Source organism: Eulemur rufifrons, chromosome 29 (assembly GCF_041146395.1).
Source record: "Eulemur rufifrons isolate Redbay chromosome 29, OSU_ERuf_1, whole genome shotgun sequence".
In the NCBI taxonomy this organism is placed as follows: domain Eukaryota; kingdom Metazoa; phylum Chordata; class Mammalia; order Primates; family Lemuridae; genus Eulemur; species Eulemur rufifrons.
This window is the reverse complement of record NC_091011.1, coordinates 12,600,603-12,618,337: the sequence shown is the minus strand read 5'-3', so window position 1 is coordinate 12,618,337 and position 17,735 is coordinate 12,600,603. Positions and strand designations below refer to the sequence as shown.

Below are 17,735 nucleotides of genomic sequence, written 5' to 3'. Positions count from 1 at the left end.
TAAGACAAACACCTTCAAATAAGAGGTCAAGTTGCCATCTCCCATCTCCTTTAATGCTTTTGCCACCTAAAACCAAGATATGGGTGTTATAGTGATGGTGGGTAACTGAACTGGAAATCCTGACAAAATGCTCCAAAATAAAGCTCTTTTCCACTTAGCTAAATCTTAACCAAAATCTTTTGAGCTACACTGAAATCATGGAATTTCTTCATGTTGGTAAAAATGCTTATGCCATAAACTCTTCCTATGTTCTGTGAACCAGAATAATGGCATGATTTCTTTTATCCTCAGATGACTTTAAAAAAAAAAAAAAAAAACTAAGCATATGCCTTCACATATGAAAGCAGAGTTCAGATACCCCATTATTTCCTTGTTTCTAGGGACCTACCTTATTTACAATGGAGGTTCTGGTTACACTGAGATTACATTAATGAGAGCCTTTAGCCACAGTTTTTACACTTATGTATTAGCATTTTATTTGCAGCACTTATGTTCATCTTTGAGTTTAAAAAGTCTAGTACAATCTAGGGGGTTCCTTTTAAATATGTTTACCTACTTGTAATGGAGAAGCTGACAGGAACTAGTGTACCACTGTTTCTTTACTTACATAACATACCTCCCATAGGAGACCTATTTGGCTTAGCACTCTTCAAAGCTCCAGCACAATCTCGTAGAACACTCTAGGGTTTCACTGATCCACACCTAATGGTGCCCCAAAACACCTGTGCTTCCTATCCTGTCTCATGAATCCATGAAAGTCTGCAGATTCTCCCACCGGTGATGTTTACCCAAATCAGCATTTTACTCTACAGAAACATAGGCAGCATCTGATAGTGAAGACCGCAATAATACTTGACTTAACCAAAACTGCATGAAAACTAAAAAGTGATTTCATCATTCTGCTTGCAATGTAGTTTCCAGAAATCAACTGTGATAACGAGCAGAAAATAACTGTTAAAATTTTACTAACTCCTAAAAGGCTAGAAGGTGGGTTTAACAGTTTATTATGATTTATAAGTGTCATTTTAAAAACATCAGTCGATTTAAACCATGTAGAAATAAGTATGCAAAAAGTCTGCAAAACAAAACATACTTTAAACATGTTTAAGTAAATAGATTATCTGAAATTCCAGATTGTTCAGTCACTTCATTATTATGCTATGGCAGCCAAGTAATCCTTAACTTCAGTTGGAGTAAGCCTCCTAAATCCAGCTTCGTTGCAGATTCCAACTTCTATGTTATCCTCTGTCATTTGCCCTTCAAAGCTTTCCTATTAGGGAGGGAGGAAAAAAGGTCAATTTTCTAAGCAGTTAATTATAAAATCATTATAAATCCAGTTGTTAAATACTGAGCTAACCTTTAGGGTTAAGATGGCTGTATGAATGGCATCTTCAAGTTCCAGATCTTCATTATATCTAAAGAATAAAAAACAATGACTATGGCATTGTTTACATTCTTTATGACTATTTAAATACAATGATAGCAGCAACATAAGATTATTTTTAAAAAATCTGAAACACTCCTAAAAATACTAAATTACACATTAATTCTTTCAGTCACCTCATTGAGATAGCTGTCCTCAAGTAAGAAATTGACAATTATTTGGTGCTTAATTCCCCAAATCATGAAAAGAGTATAGCCTAAAATGAGTTTATTCTGGGAAACTTCCTAAGTATAAATATTTTAAAATAGTCAGGATGTGGTGGCAATACTATAATGATTTTTAAAAAATAAAGCAGAAAAATCCAAACTTTGCTAAAATCTCATTTGTTCTTATAAGCCATTGCTTTTTTTTTTTTTTTTTTAAAAAAAAGAGACAAGGTCTGCTTCTGTAACCCAAGCTGGAATACAGTGACAAAATCATAACTCACTGCAGACCAGAACTCCGGGGCTCAAGTAATCCTCCTCCCTCAGCCTCCCTCAGACTATAGGTATGTGCCACCCCAGTGGATAATTTTTTTCCTTATTATTATTTTTTGTAGAGATGGGGGGTCTTGCTATGTTCCTCGGGCTAGTCTTGAATTCCTGGCCTCATGTGATCCTCCCACCTAAGCCTCCCAAAGCACTGGGATTACAGGCATGAGCCACTGTACCTGGTCCATAACATGTTATAACATGTGAAATCTTCAGAAGACTCATTAGTATGTAAAAGGAAAAGGAAAATGGTAAGATCCTAAGATCATTTGTTCATCATTTAATCCTAGGCCTCAGATTTTTAATAACCATATTATATGAAAAATGTACTGAGGATTCATTTAAATTACAAAACTTTCAAATATTATTCAGCCATAAAAAAGAAATGAAACCCTGTCATTTGCAGCAACGTGGATAGAACTAGAGATCATTATGTTAAGTGACATAAGTCAGGCGCAGAAAAATATCAAATGTTCTCACTCCTATGTGGAAGCTAAAAAAGTGGATCTCATGCAGGTAGGGAGTAGAATGATGACTACCAGAGGCCCGGAAGGGAAGGAAGGTGGGAGGAAAGAATAGAAGTTGGTTAAGGGGTACAAAAATACAGTATGACAGAAGGAACAAGTTCTGGTATTTGATAGTATAGTAGGGAAATTATAGTTGATGACTTAAAGTATATTTCAAAATACCTAGAAGATTTATAATGTTCCCAACACAAAGAAAGATATGTTTTAGGTGATGGATATCCCAGTTACCCTGATTTGATCATTACACATCACATATGGGTATCAAAATATCACACGTACCCCCATTAATTAAATGCATATACAACATATATTTAATTTACCTTTAATACCAGGTATTTGGGTCCCCAATTTTTTTTACTATCATAATGTAAACCTAACTATCATTAAATCATTTGAAAATTTTTCTTCCCCAATTTTCCCTTCATAGTCAATGTTCTTTTTTACATCCTGCCCCCCAAAATGGTAAGAAAAATGAAGTAAAAAAACCAGAAACATTTAGGAAACAACCATAAGCCCATAGAAAGAGAAGTCCTTAAGAAATGAATAATATTGCCACTTAATATACTGAAGGCTAGGAAACTAGCACAGAGGTAGGTGGTTTCTTTTATCTGTGTCTAGATTCAAATACGGAGTAATACAATAAATTTCTTTAGACCCATGATATTAATTATTTACAGAACACCAAAAACCATAAAGTCAGTTTGCTAATGAATCTAGTTACAGTGAGCCTACCTTTTCTCAAGGAAAGTTTTCCCATTCACATAGTTCTTTCCCATTGCTGTGGCTTTCCAGGCAAAGTAAGCTCCCTAATCAGGAAGGGAGAAGAAAAGAACCATTAGTAGAATTATGCTGCCCTACCATTTACTTTTAGCTCTGTACTTAGTTTCTAACTTCTAGGGTCACAGAATACTACTACAGTGGAATGGGAAATGTCACATAATAGGCTATTTTTTAAGAAGGTTAGAGGAATGGAAAACCAAGGATCACGAAGAAACTTTTAGAGGTTATGGAAAAGTTTGGTATCTTGATTGTGGTGATGGTTCCCTCAGATATTTACCTTATCAGATTGGTGATGAGTTGATGATATAATTTATTGTACATACTGTACAAATTAGGTAAAAAAGCCAGATAAAAGAAAGTGAGGTTAACTTAAAGCAAATAATCAAGAGTAATGGGATCTAAAAAATCTCATATAAATCTAAAAAAAGGTTGATCAACTCATGATCATTAGTGAATAAATTAAAATGAGATAGCTTTTCCTTAAAAATATTCAAAGGCTTTGATATTTTGTAATCTAAGGTGAAATAAAAGCAGCAGTAATATGCCATACATAACATGCTCTCATCTGTTGAAAAACATACATATACACATAGAAAAAATACCAAAAGAAACATAACAAATGTATGAAACAATCGCCTTTTAGATACACCAGGAAAAAATAGGGCAAAAGATGAAACCAGTATTCCAGAGACAGTGGCTTCTGCTACCCACTGGAAAGGAAGGTAAGAGAGCTGGTCATTTAGCTTCAGAAGCTCGGAGATGGAGTATTATAACAACACTATCAAAGTTCCCAAAATATACTAATGCTTCTGATTTAAGTAATAAACAACCAAAATATTTTTCTTTTGCCATCTCAGGTTATAAGGTTAGATCATAAAGTTTGCATTAAGTGAAGGTGCAATTATCTAATAATACATAAACTATGAAAGATCATTTCCTAATCTTGATTTTTTTCTTGAGGTTCTCCTCATAGCAAATGGGACAGATGTGGAATCGTATTATCCTTTATGAACACCTATTCAGATGTCAATCTTCTGCTTTAGAGCAGACAACTCATCTAAAATATTGATGACACAAAACACTGAATTCAAAATAGTCACGCTGAAGTCAGTCCCAAGATTAAACTGATGGCAAAGACTACAACACTATTCTCCAGATCTATACCTTTAGAGTAACTTCCAAAGTAACAAAATTCTATAGATTTAAAGAGATTTAATAACAACTATTTCAACAAATCAAAATTTTAAATGTGCGAACAAATATGCACATACTTCCTAAAGCCCAACTGAAAAAGGAAAAGAGAAAATACTCCTAAATCATAAAGGTTTTATGGCTTTTTTTCCCTCCTTCCTCCACCCTGCCTCTGATGGCTTTTATTCCTATTAGATATTCAAACAACACTTTTAACAAATCCCTCAAATACATCTAATGATACTTACAGATGGATCTGACTGAAATAAATATGGTCGTCCCTCATTCCAACCACAAATAAGTAAAGAAACTCCAAATGGACGGACACCACTGCAGAAAGGAAAATGAAAATTACTTGGTATCTTCATGGTTGGTCATCCTCAAAAAAGAATTTATTAGTACTTCCAAGTAAAGCAAATAATCAGGTAAACTGAATTAGGTTTGTAAGTTCCTTAAAAAGTATTTAACACCTTTCTGAATGAATCAATTCAAAATTAATTCTCTTTATGGCAACGAGGAACAGCAGTCAAATAATTTGGGATTAAATGGAGAGACACCTAAAGACATTAGGGTTAGTAAGTGTGGAGTAATGTTTAGTGTCCTAACAAAATGAAAACCTTCAACTAACATAGCTTTTCCACTACATTTACTTATCAACAGCTACCGCTATACTATCTCATCCACACCCAAACTTAAGAAATTGGTCCCTTCAGAGCAGAGGAGGGGGAAAAAAAAAGGCATTGGAATTAAAGCGAATACAAATGCGTCAAAAAGCTACTGCTTTCATCATGTGCTTATGATCATTTCACGTTAGAAAGATAAATCTGGAAGTAGCAATGATTGTCTATCCCTAAGTGTTTTAATCACTGGCAAAAGGACTTTGTATATCTAGAAGTTGCTTTCTGCAAAAAAGCTGTTATATGAATAAGAAAACATTCATATTTTTCTGCCCTAAGAAAATATTCTAGATCCAGTTAAGGTCAGAAACATTCATCATACTAATTTCATCCACTCATTAGGCACAAATATAGGAATAGTATGTTGCCATCTATTTGTACACCTACTCTTTTAAAATGCTTTTTTCCCCTAATTCATGACACATTTCAATAAAAGCAACTTACCCTGACTGGGTATATTCCTGCATCACAGAAGCTACTCTCTGCACCAGCTGAGCCGTGGGAATGGGTTCTTGGTAAACAAGATAGTATTGCTGAGCGAGTTTTCGAGCTCTGTGCACAAGCACTCTAACAAGGAAAAAATAAGATTTAATTAAAATTAAGACACTCTATTACCTAAAGACTCATTTTTCTATAGTTTATACACCACAGCACAAGTTTAACATGTGTCTCTTCAATAGTAGCTGTCAGCTCAAATATCACATGTGTTCAGCATCACAGAGGAGCTAAACAATAGAGACAGACAAGAACAAGGCAAGGAGGAAATGAGAGATTAGGGTACCAGTCAGTTTAAAAGTAACAGATTTAACGTTAAAAATGAGAGCTTTATCTCCCTCTATGGCTTCGCAAGATTGTCCCCCTTATCCTAAAGGCAGTCTGTCTTTTTATATCTCACTCCAGCCAACACATACATATGCACACACATGAACCCACGCACACACAAGATTCTGGGCATATTTTTCTCACTGACTTAGTTTTTTCCACAGATCACCTTAATCTCTCTGCCTGCACTGCAAAGAGTACCCTTCAGAGATTAAGAAATAGTAAGAAACTACTTATAACTTGAAAAATGTAAAATGTGTCAGAAGATATTACGAATATACTACACAACAATCAAATACATTAGCAAGACAGGATTTATCCTTCCTTGTTCATGTACTGATCGGAAATATGCACATCATCCCTCTGTATAGTACTCATGTCCCATCCTTCTCAGTGTACTCTAGCAGTGACAGCACATTGCAGTATCCCTTCTGGATGGTGGTAAGAGAATCCACTGCAGTGAAGTCTGATCTGATAACATTCCAGTGAACTTGTTGCTTTTTCTGACTCATTAAAGTGAAAGTCTGACTCTACCTATCTTGCTCCATAAAATCATGAGTAATTAAATAGTACTATTTTTATTTGTTAAATTAAAAACATAGAAAGCTGTCAATCTGTTTCAACTTGCTGGTACCCTGATTTAGCAGGATTATTTTTTTTTCCCTGTGAAATATAACAGGAGGGATTATGAGCATCTGGATCCTGGTTGGCTGCCACACTCAGCAACTTCCAGTGGCCTTTGAGAATTGTGTTCCTTTGCCCAGAATAAAGATAATGAAGTTAACTCTAGGTTGTGATACTTTCTTTTGTTTCCTGATACTTTTAAAAATATAGTTTACTATAACATGTGTTCCTTTTATTATTTTTAAAGTGCACTAGAGAATACTAAAGCCCTTGATGCCCAGTCCTTGGATAGCAGAAAAGGGACAGTGATCAGAAGTCCACTTAACAGAGGTAAGAGGAGTAAGTACTGTATCTATCTCCTCTTTTAGAACTGAGTGGAATTAAGTTATTCTCCTTAAAGCAGCAGCCCCCAACCTTTTTAGCACCAGGGACCAGTTTCATGGAAGACAATATTTCGACAGACCAGAGATGGGGCGGGGGATGGGGGAGGGGGTGGGGTGGGGAGTGTGTGTGGAGCTCAGGCGGTGATGCTCGGCTGTTTCCTAACAGGCCACAGACTGGTACCAGGCCATGGCCAGGGGTTGGGGACTGCATCCTTAAAGTAACCCATACAGGCAAGCTAAATTCAGCTGTCAATGAGGCTGCTATTGCCAAACAAAGCACACAAAAAGCAGAGTTATAAGATTAAAGGAAAACAAAAACATCCATGATTTTTCTCCTGGAAGTACAGATTACGATCAAGCCATGAAATGGTGAGAAAACTATAAATAGTATAAAAGTACCTGTAATCTGGGCCCATGCCACTGTATACCAAACCTATATGCTTGGTAATTGGTTCCACTTTGTGTACACTTCGCTCATCATACAGAATGGATTTCTGTTTCTTCTCAGTTGCTAATACCACACCATTTGCAGCTTAAAAAAAAAAAAAGACCTAAATGTTTAATTATTTAAAGACTATTTTAATAGCTTTCTAATTATGGATGCATTAAGCCCACACTCCTTTGTTATGTCCTCCAATTTATAAAGACTTTCCTTTTGGAGTCCCGTATCAAAATTACCTAAGGAATTACCATTCAACACGAAATCAATTTTTCCCTCACTGGTCACTTATAGTGCACTAAAAAAAAAAAAAAAATCCCCACAGCTAAAGGTACTACATAACTTTCCATAAAGTACTCTAGGATACCCGAGAGTTTACATGTTTTAAAATAATGGATTTCTACCTACATGAAATTTAAAATAAATGATATAGACCTTTATTAAGGGGTACTGGGATATGAAATAATTATAATATCTTTAGATTGTATTTTATAATTAAGCTTTTCTAAATTATAGGAAAGATAAAAACTACCAGACAGCAGTGATATAATCAATGCGAAAAAAAAGAATACTCAGTTTTCTGAATGGGAAAGACAATAACCTAGATAAAGGTGTCATATTTACTTTGAAAAATTTTCTTTAAACTTCAAAACACTGTAAATTAATAAAAAAGACTGTTAAAAATTATGCTGCCACAGCTCTAGGAATTACTAATTAATTTCAAAAAAATTAGGATAACTATTAGCAGGTATCTGAAATGAATGAAGTATTTAATTACCTTTAATTCCCACTGAAGGGGCTCCTCCAGCTACAGCAGCCAAAGCATATTCAATCTGAACAAGTTTACCAGATGGGCTTAAAAAGAAACACAGGTATTTGTTAAGTTCACATATCATCAAATATTTATTACAGGAACATCTCTGAGTGAGGGCAGATGTACAGGTCCAATTCCATTAATCAAATCCCAAGGAATAGCTGGCCTTTGAAATCTATCAGGAAGTTGTACAGAAACTAAGTTTACAAGGCAATTTGAACATATTCAGAGTGGAGCACTAATTTCTCTTTCCTTTGATTGTTTTTTGTCTGCCACTTGGAGCAGCATTACTGCTGCCTCTTTTCACTGTTTACCAACCTTGTGACTTTAGGCAAGTCACTTAGCTTTGTTTTCCCATCTGTAAAATGGGAATGACAGTACTATAGTATTAATAGTTCCAGTTGACCCTCCATATCCACGGGTCCTGTGGGCCAACTGCGGGACTTGAGTATCTGTGGATTTTGTTATCCATGGGGGTCCTGCAATCAATCCCCTGTGGATACTGAGGGATAACTGTACCCATTTGAAAGTACTGCTGTGATGACTAAATGAAGTAATGTCTATAAAAGTTTCTAGCACAAAACTAGCACTAAGCAAACACTGAACAGTAATGTTATTAAATACATGTATGTGTCTGGTTAAAAATAAAAAATATATGCTGTTCAGCATATATTCCATGTGGAGAGCTTTTAGAAAGTAGCCATAGTCTAACATGTAAGTCCTAGACAATTATTCACAACAAAGTATCTCTATGTAGTGTAAAACTATATCTGGGAGCCATTATTAGATGGTTATATTTAACAGAACTGGTTCCATGGGTTTGGTAGCCAAATACTAGTCCCAAACTGGCCTTCTAGGTTATACTTTATTACAACCTAGTAGCTGAGTTAGAATCACTATAAACATCACAGTCCAACCTTCTTATTCTACAAAGAAAAAGTCCTTGAGTGAAAGTAATCTGTCCAAAATGACACAGCTAGGTCCCTATTAACTGTCTACTACTGAAAAGATAATCTGAAATTTCAGAAGGGCACCCATTTTCTCTTCATACAATTATGAATACTTCCTCTGTCACACAAGAAAACTCACACCATCCCACCTTGCTCCAGAACATAGACTACTCTTAGACTTCAAAAACCTTTTTGGCAAGCAAATCCCTCTGTAATGCATTTCTCTATTGCCTGATGAACTCCTTCCTGGCCATCCTTCAATCTTTAGTAGAAATGTCATATCTTCAGGGAAGCTGCCATGACCCCTCAGACTAGGCTTAATCCCCAGTCATGCCTATGGTGTCCTGAACTTCCTCTTTGGTTAATAGTCATCATATTTTAATTATCTTTATAACATTTGTCTTCCTCAAAAAAGTGTAAGTTCTGATTCCAGCACATAACCTACCACTAGGAATCCACAATCATTTGGCTGATAGCGACACACCTAGACCAATTTAAGGAATAAACCTAAAGGTGATAGCTTAAAGACTTTTGACATAATTAGCTAACTTGAGCAAAATAGCATCCATTGGCATTAAAACTTAAAAATTAGGTTGAACTTTTTTTTCCTTCAGTGGTCACTATTTCAATAATCATATCATGACTTTCTGGGTCCATCCAGCTTTCAATTATTGTTCAATACCTAGTTCATATGACTCTAGGGAACATTTAAAAGTTCATGCAAACTTAAGTTACCTTTTCTCTGCTCCCAGTCACCTGTACATATACACTTTCCCACTGCCATCTTTTTGTGTGAAAGCTCACAAGAACTTGCTGAGCAACCATCTTTGTATTCAATAATGCCACTACCACATTCCAGAGTATCAGCATCTCTACCTGGGATAACTGAAAGAGCCTTCTAACTAGCTTTCCTCTTTCTCACCCTTACTTCTACTCCCAGCCAGACTTACCTTTGTACCATGCCACCCCCACTTAAATCCTGTAATAACTTCTTGGTTCACTTAAAATAAAAACTCCTTATTCTGTCCTACAAGGCCCTGCATTGGTCCTCACCCACATTACCTCCTTGCTCACTGTACTCTGACACATTGGCCTCATTTTAATTCCTTTAGAGCTCAAGCCTCTTCCCAGCTTCAGGGCTTTCATACATGCTGTTCCCTCTGTCCACAACTCTCCTTACTACTAAATTTTAAATAGCTGACTCCTTTTCATCTTCCAGTTTTAAAAATAACCCCCAAACACAGGCCTTTCCTGACTACCCAATCTAAAATTGTGTTCCTTCTTTCACTCTATTCTTTTTAATAAAATTCCTAAGAAAACATTTTCCAGAATTCATTAGTAGACACCAATTTGTTTACTCACTTATTGTCAATATCCCCAACCAAATGTAATACACAAGAACATCTTTTCATCCTACCTAATCTCTAGTCACTTCTACCATTAATAATTTAATTTTGATTACAACAGTCTAGAAACAAATTTTTTCTTTTTGTCTACCACAGAGTTGAATCCATCATGTTAGAAAACAAAGTTTATTTTAATGAAGATATTTGTTATAAATCCTTGATGGTATATGGTTGTTTCACGTTTCAGCTCCACTAGGATTACACTTTCTTAGAGATAATGGACCACATTTGCTTTGTTCACAAATAACAGTGACTATCTTGCACATAGTATTCTGCCATTGTATATAATGAGATCTTTTATTGCAGAATTAAATTAATTTCATTCCAAGGTTACCAAAAAACAAACAAAAAAAACCCACAACTGTTACATACCCTCCCTTCTTATTGAAAACGGCCAGTTTCTTATTGAAACTTCTTATTGAAAACATTTTTGGACTTCGAGAAGGGAACATGATGTAATGGAAAGTGTATTAATTTTTGTCATCAGAAAGAACCCAGTTTGAATGTCAACTCAACTACTCACCTGATGATCCCACTAAAGTTATTTAATGTGTGCAAGCTGTGGTTAGCTCATTTGTAAGATGTTGAGATAACATTGATCATACATGGTTGGGGAAAGAGATGGAGTAGGTGAAGTTGCACCTATACAGAAAATACTCCACAAATTAGATCCCACTTGCCTTCAGCTGCCAGATAGCACCACATTTGAAGTAAACAGGGCATTACTGATCCTTTAAAAACTGGTCAAATCAGAATCCTTCCCTGGTTGATTTTTAAATTCTTCAGCGATGTTTCACCTCAACTACATTTTGAAAAACATATATGACTTTAATCCCTTGTTCTATTAATAGAAAAGCCTACAATCTTACTTAAAGTAAACATACCCGCTCCCCCGCCCCCAAAAAGGCCAAAACGCAAATTATTGCCTAGTATTTTAGGGCCCACAAAAAACTAACTCAACGATCAGAACTTACATTTTTTTCAGTCCTATGCTGCTTTTTTTTTTAAAAAAAAAAAAAAAAAAGAGACAGAATCTTGCTCTGTGTCCCAGGCTGGGGTGCAGTGGCGGGACCATAGCTCCCTGTAATCGCGAACTCCTGCCTAGGCTCAAGTGATCCTCCCACCTCATCCTCCAGAGTTACTGGGATTGCAGTCCTGAGCTACCGCGCCCGGCCCGTAAGCGTCTCATGCTAAGACGCGCATCCAAGAAACCGAAAGCGGAAAGTTTTGAAAGACATTAGTGCCAAAAGGAGACCGAGACTCCGACCTAACTGTAAAACTAAGGGTTTTCCAAGAAAAAGAAACCTCACATATTTGACCAAGATTCCGAGTTTCAGAAACTCCCTCATCAGGTCTACTTGGGCCAGGAAGAAAATCCTGGATTCTGAATGGCCACCCAGGCATGGTTACTCCAAAACTGCCTTCTTTTCTAGTTTCCAAAGCGAAAGCGAATCCCTGGCTAGGGGCCTCCCGGTCCTGCAGCCTCAAGTTCGCCCCGGATCCCTGAGGCCTCCCAGCACCGAAGCTCCCGGCCCCCTGGCCAGTCCGGCAAATGACTTTGCAAAGCCGCATTTCCACCTCCATTCCATGTTAGACCCTACGGAAGCATCAAGCCAGATGTCAGGACGGAAAAAAACGAAGTTGACGGAGCTCCTGCAATCTCGGCCACGCGGAGCACCTCTGGGCCCCTTCCTTACCTGAATGTAGTCAGCGAAAAGCTGTACCCGCGCTCCGCCATCTTTACCTGGAGAGCCTGAGCACATCCGGACACATGCGCACTGAGGTCAGTTTAATTTTTCTATTTCTCCGCCCTCTCCTTTACTTTTCTCTCTCTCTCCCTCTCTGATTGGATAAAAGTCAGAGCCGCTCCAGGAGCATGCTGGGTGTTGTAGTTCCAGGAGAAAGGTTTGCCCGATTCTGAGTCTATGCGCATGCTCGAATTAGGGGCGGGATCCCACAGGCCGGAGGTTCGAGGGCTGTGGGTGTCATTTTCCGGCGAGGAAAATGGCGCCGGCCATGCTGGTGCTGGTGGTTCCGCCGTGGTCTGCAGCCCGGGGACTCCTCCGAAACTGCTGGGAGCAACTACAGCGGAAGCTTCAGCAGAGCCGGCCAGGATTTCCCAGCCCTCCGTGCGGTAGGCAGAGAAGGTCTCCGTTGGGGAGGGATTGGATGAGGACATCGTGGTAGACACAGAACACATTCTGCCCTCAGCCCGTTCTGACCCCCGGCTGCGTGTAGGGGACGTTCATGACATTCACTTACGTAGCAAGAACATACGGCTGTTTTTATCCTCTCCCCTGGGGAAAAAAAATAAAATCCTTCTTATGCCCCATTTGTACACAGTATGTAACCCAAGCGCCTTAGCTTGTGTCAGGGATAAATACAGCCAGGCATTAAAGCTCTGAAAACAGATTTTATTCAGTAACCACTGACAGTAGGGCAAAGAGCTGAGTTCCATTCTGTTTTGCGCAGAGGTGATTTAAACATTTTTAAGGGGAGAATGGGGGAGTGGGTGCGGAGGCTCAATGTTAAAGGAGTGAAATAGTACAAAGGGTTGGTCAGTGTAAATGTAATTAGCCAGCAGTGTCTGCTAGCTCATTAATTATCGAAGTTAGAATTCCAACATAAAGACTGGGAGACAGGCACTATCCTTCCTGATGATTAGATTTCAAAGAAATGGCTCTCGGGTCCTTGAGTTGCAGGAGAAGTATTTAGAACTTTAAGCCTTTTTTAGCAAATGCTCTAAGGAAGGGAGTTCAGGGGTCTGTCGTCCAGTGTGTGTTGGCTAGAATAAATAGGAAATTTTCTGGCAGCCTTGAGCTTTCTCAGGCAGGATCCGAAGTCATCCTAGAGACATGGCCTTATGCTGCTAGAACCGGTGCTAGAGTTTGGTCAGGTCTCTTAGTGCAGGGGTTTGGACAGAGTTGTCCTGTGAGGACAGTTCTGCTGTTATCACTTGGCATCAAGGCCTGCCCCTCTGTATGTATCTTTTCTTTTGTTTCCAGTCCTCCCACCCCCTGATGCACATGGAATGCATTTTGTTGTCGTTGTCTGTGGTGGTAGTTGAGTTCTGTGCAGAAAAATTCTGCTTCCTGTGTTTCCTTGGGGAAATTTTAAGTGGAAGTATTTTGAATGTTAAAACTGTCACTGTTTTGACATTTACATCCTACTCAATTTCTAAGTATCCCAAAAGTGATAGTACCGAGACAGACTGAACAGAAATAAATACTAAGAAAATATAATATATACCAAGCAATGTGCTAAGTAACCTTTCTACATGTACTTCTGGGATAATCTTCACAGCAATCCCATTAGATTTCTCCACTTTTCATCTGTAGTGGGTGAATGTCCAGAGGACACGCAGGCAGTCCGGAGCCTTTATTGTTAACTACTGGACTGTGCTTAACAATACTTTTAGACATATTGAAAAGGAATACCAGTTGATTTTATAAGCAACTTGGGAAACAAAAGTGAAACTTTGATAGTCACATAAATAATGTACAAAGCAGTGGTGAGCTAGCTCTTTAGAGAACAAACAGAAACTAAGATTAAATATTGTGAAGAACTAAGTGACTTAAGAGGGCTACCAGGCTTATATGGTAAAGGAGCTAACCCAGTTTGAGTATAGTAAAAAAGATCCAGTAGGTGCTTAGTTCAGGTCACATTTAGGGTGAGGTGCATTTAGGGAATCTCAGTCTTAGATTTACTTGTAAATTAATTAGGTACTTACTGCCTACCAAGTAGAATGTAGACAGTTGAGTGATTTGTGGTGTTTGTTTTGTTTATGTGCCAATCAAACTTTTATTCATACTACTAAACCCTTGAGTCCTGTATTATAGGAGGTGAGAAACTCTTGATAGAATTTCACTGATCTCATTTCCCAGCAGTTTCCACTAAGAAAAAATTCTATTTGTGTTTTTAAAAATAGCCCGTTGTATGCACTTTAGGATATTTTAATCGCTAAGGTTTCCTGTTAAATGTCTATTGGATTTAGCATTCTAAATTATCTATGTATGTCTGTGTATGTGTGTGTGTTTAATTGTTGACTGTTAAGGAGAATGATATCTGTCAATAATCATTTAGAAGCTGGAAACCAATTCTATATCTCCATGCTTTATTTTATAGGACCAGCATTAGCAGTCCAAGGTCCAGTGTTATTTACAGAGCCAGCAAATGATGCAAGTGGAAGTAAGGAGAATTCCAGCCTTTTGGATAGTATCTTTTGGATGGCAGCTCCCAAAAACAGACGCACCATTGAAGTTAACCGTTGTAGGAGAAGAGACCCTCGGAAGCTTATTAAAGTTAAGGTAATGTGTTGATTTTATGGGTGTGCTTTTCCTCAAGTCCACCACTAAATAGCCTCATGGTATATTCATATAGCCTATGGATACATTATTCTCAGATCTTATATGTCTGTTTTCCTCTGGCCTAAATTAAATGCAGTATTCTCATTATGTATGTATACTGTCCTGTAACCTAAATGTTAGAAACACAGTTAAGGAAGGAGTTTGGAGATTGGACAGAGAACTAGGCTTTGATGAGCCTACATGACTTTTGAATTGTGAGCTGTATCAGCCCTGAGCTGTGTAACATGTGGGACTACAAACGGATAAACATCCTAACTATGGTAGAGCATAGAATTAAAGTCAGAAGCAGTAGGTATATTGGTCTTGGGTGTTACTGGCCCTTACATGTTCATTTTATTGTTTACCATGTAAAGACTGTGAAGGAAAACCTTGAGATAAGTAGTAAAATAACTAACATCTGTTAAGTGTCTGTGATGTATCTCAGTGCTTTATGTGTATTATATCTCATCATCTCTTCACAACAACCCTCCAAAGCAAATACCATTTTCTTCATTTTTAGGATGAAGAAAGCTAAGCAAATCGCTAGGCAAAAAGAATTTGCCTGTGGTCACACAGTTATTAAGTGGTAGAGCCCGGGTTTGAGCCCTGGTGGTCTAATTTTCTTAGTGTGCCTCTGTCCTCAGAATTCCATATTCCCCTCCTCCTCAACATGGATGTACTCTCTGCGCTGGTCTACTAAGAAGAAAAATTACAGTGTTTATTACCTCCAGTTGGTTACTATATGGCTTTAACAGCTACGATTTCAGTTATTGTTTACTTCATGGCATTCCACGGCAGCAGTGCTGTACAGCTGAAACCCGGCAAATTGACTTTCATAAGCTTCCACAGTCACCATTAAACCAAACCCTTAGAATAGAACTTTAGCCAGAAGTATTATGCATCATGGTTGGAGCTGAACTTAAATCTGGAACTGAAAAATTCTTCATTACTTATGACTTATAATAATTTATACAATTTGGTCAAGAGGGCTTAAATGAGATCACATACTGAAATATTACCTGCCTTCCCTGATTGCATTTATTCTAAGAGAACAAAATAGCTCTTATCCTGTGCATTTATTTTCTTCCTTGAAAATTTTCTGCTACATATAGTATACTATATTGGGTGCTTTGATCATGAAAAGAAGACCAACTGACTGTGTATCTTTTCATACCTTTCACTGGACATGCGATCCAATTTCCAGCATAGTGGAGTAAAACGAGAATATGGTTAGGCCAGTAATTTGCAAGGTTCTGTGTTTCTTTCAGAAATTTCTTTCGTTATCTGCCTCACAAATGTTAGTATATTAATCTTATGAAATGTTTGAAGCTCTTTTGAGGCTCCTGTTTATTATTTTTTCTTTATATTTCTCTTCAAATCTACCTTCAAAACATGTTGAAAAATCTTTTAGAAGTTATAATTGTTTTCTTTTATAGTTCAAGTTGAATAGACATGTATAAAAACTCATTAAAATCTACTCAAATTGTAACATAAAAGAGCTTTCACACCATACACCAAACCTATGTTCTGTATAGGAATTTGAATTATACTGTGATAAACAGAGGAAGCCAACTTGTAATGTTCTTATCATCTTGTTTTTCCCAAGATAGTTTGAAAGTGAAAGTGAATTTGTTTTTCCTAGGTGTCTTATTTAAGATGCTGAATGTATAAATGACCCCATTGTGTTGATGGATTCTTTTTTAGATATTGAGTATTTACAGTTGGGGCAAATAGAGAATCTTTTTACATAACTTTTACTGCTGTGTTTAAGTAAAAATGTACTAGATTCTAAGTTGGTAGACCTGGGTTCTAGTTCCAGTTTTTCTACCAATTCGAACTCAGTGTTGCTTGTACTCAGTTTTCTATTAAAGTGAGGTAGAACTAGATGGTATATGACTTCATGTAGCCTGAACCTTCCAGAAAGTCAGAATGTAAGCATCACTCATGTCAGTGATTACTTGTGTATATCTTGCCCCTTGTAAAATATGTTTTTGTTTGTTATTTTAAAGAACAATATAGACACGTGTCCTGAATGTGGTCACCTGAAACTCAAGCACATCCTTTGTGGCTATTGCTATGAGAAGGTGCGCAAGGAGACAGCAGAAATCCGACAACAGATAAAGAAACAAGAAGGGGGCCCTTTTAAGGCTCCCACCATAGAGACTGTGGTGCTGTACACGGGAGAGACACCATCTGAACAAGATCAGGGCAAGAGGATCATTGAACGAGCCAGGAAGCGACCATCCTGGTTCACCCAGAATTGACGCACCAAAGATGTTAAAAGAGGCTAACTTCACAGTAAAACATTTTTCCTAAAAGAGAGGAAGATTCTTTGTTTTTATGTTGTTGTGTTTGTTTTTAAATCATCAATATAGTTTAAAACATTCTTTATAAGCAGTTTTGTGTGGGATAATTTGAAGAGTATATTGTGAGTAAATTCTGAAAATGTTTGTTTATGCAAAGGCTCAATGGATTGATATATCTTTTTATTACATATAAGGTTTTAAGTAAACAGAATTCCAGGGAAAAAAATAAAAAAAAAATTTAAAATTCATAGCAAGAATTGTGTGCTCTGGTTTTGTTTGTTAGTGGGGTTTTTTTTTTTAGACATCACTTAACACAAATATTTTCATTTAAGTAACACATGGAAATAGGCTATTTGAATTCTTGGTATTGTTTTTTAAGGTGGTGGTTGTGACAGTAAGAAAAGGTTTTGTTCTGTTTTTTGTTTCAGCAAATTAAAATTGCCTTTGAAAGAATTCATTTTATATGGAACATATTATGCTAATTTACTTATGATAGTAGTTCTTTACGCTTTATCTTAAAATCACATTCAGAATATATTAGATAGCTTATGTTTGG

The 17,735-nt window shown here is 37.1% G+C and overlaps 2 protein-coding genes across 2 annotated transcripts; one reads left to right on the top strand and one right to left on the bottom strand.

The window, feature by feature from the left end:
- Positions 1-450: 450 nt before the first annotated feature.
- Positions 451-12,281, bottom strand: PSMA2 (proteasome 20S subunit alpha 2). The gene is made up of 8 exons (XM_069461751.1): positions 12,225-12,281; positions 8,136-8,212; positions 7,318-7,450; positions 5,534-5,656; positions 4,661-4,742; positions 3,174-3,247; positions 1,358-1,415; positions 451-1,270 (listed from the first exon to the last, which is right to left on the bottom strand). The coding sequence occupies exons 1-8, from the start codon at positions 12,263-12,265 to the stop codon at positions 1,154-1,156; spliced, it is 705 nt and encodes a 234-aa protein (XP_069317852.1). The 5' UTR covers positions 12,266-12,281; the 3' UTR covers positions 451-1,153.
- A 236-nt stretch (positions 12,282-12,517) lies between these two features.
- On the top strand, positions 12,518-17,433 carry MRPL32 (mitochondrial ribosomal protein L32). The gene is made up of 3 exons (XM_069462062.1): positions 12,518-12,661; positions 14,653-14,834; positions 16,883-17,433. The coding sequence occupies exons 1-3, from the start codon at positions 12,532-12,534 to the stop codon at positions 17,135-17,137; spliced, it is 567 nt and encodes a 188-aa protein (XP_069318163.1). The 5' UTR covers positions 12,518-12,531; the 3' UTR covers positions 17,138-17,433.
- Positions 17,434-17,735: the final 302 nt, after the last annotated feature.

Excerpts from the sequence above, each read along its gene's own strand:
- PSMA2 (XM_069461751.1), bottom strand. The coding sequence starts at position 12,265 with ATGGCGGAGCGCGGGTACAGCTTTTCGCTGACTACATTCAG. Across the intron at positions 7,451-8,135 it reads CCCTTCAGTGGGAATTAAAG|CTGCAAATGGTGTGGTATTA; the intron begins GTAATTAAATAC and ends TTTTTTTTTAAG. Across the intron at positions 5,657-7,317 it reads GGCATGGGCCCAGATTACAG|AGTGCTTGTGCACAGAGCTC; the intron begins GTACTTTTATAC and ends TTTCCTTGTTAG.
- MRPL32 (XM_069462062.1), top strand. The coding sequence starts at position 12,532 with ATGGCGCCGGCCATGCTGGTGCTGGTGGTTCCGCCGTGGTCTGCAGCC. Across the intron at positions 12,662-14,652 it reads ATTTCCCAGCCCTCCGTGCG|GACCAGCATTAGCAGTCCAA; the intron begins GTAGGCAGAGAA and ends TTTATTTTATAG. Across the intron at positions 14,835-16,882 it reads GGAAGCTTATTAAAGTTAAG|AACAATATAGACACGTGTCC; the intron begins GTAATGTGTTGA and ends GTTATTTTAAAG.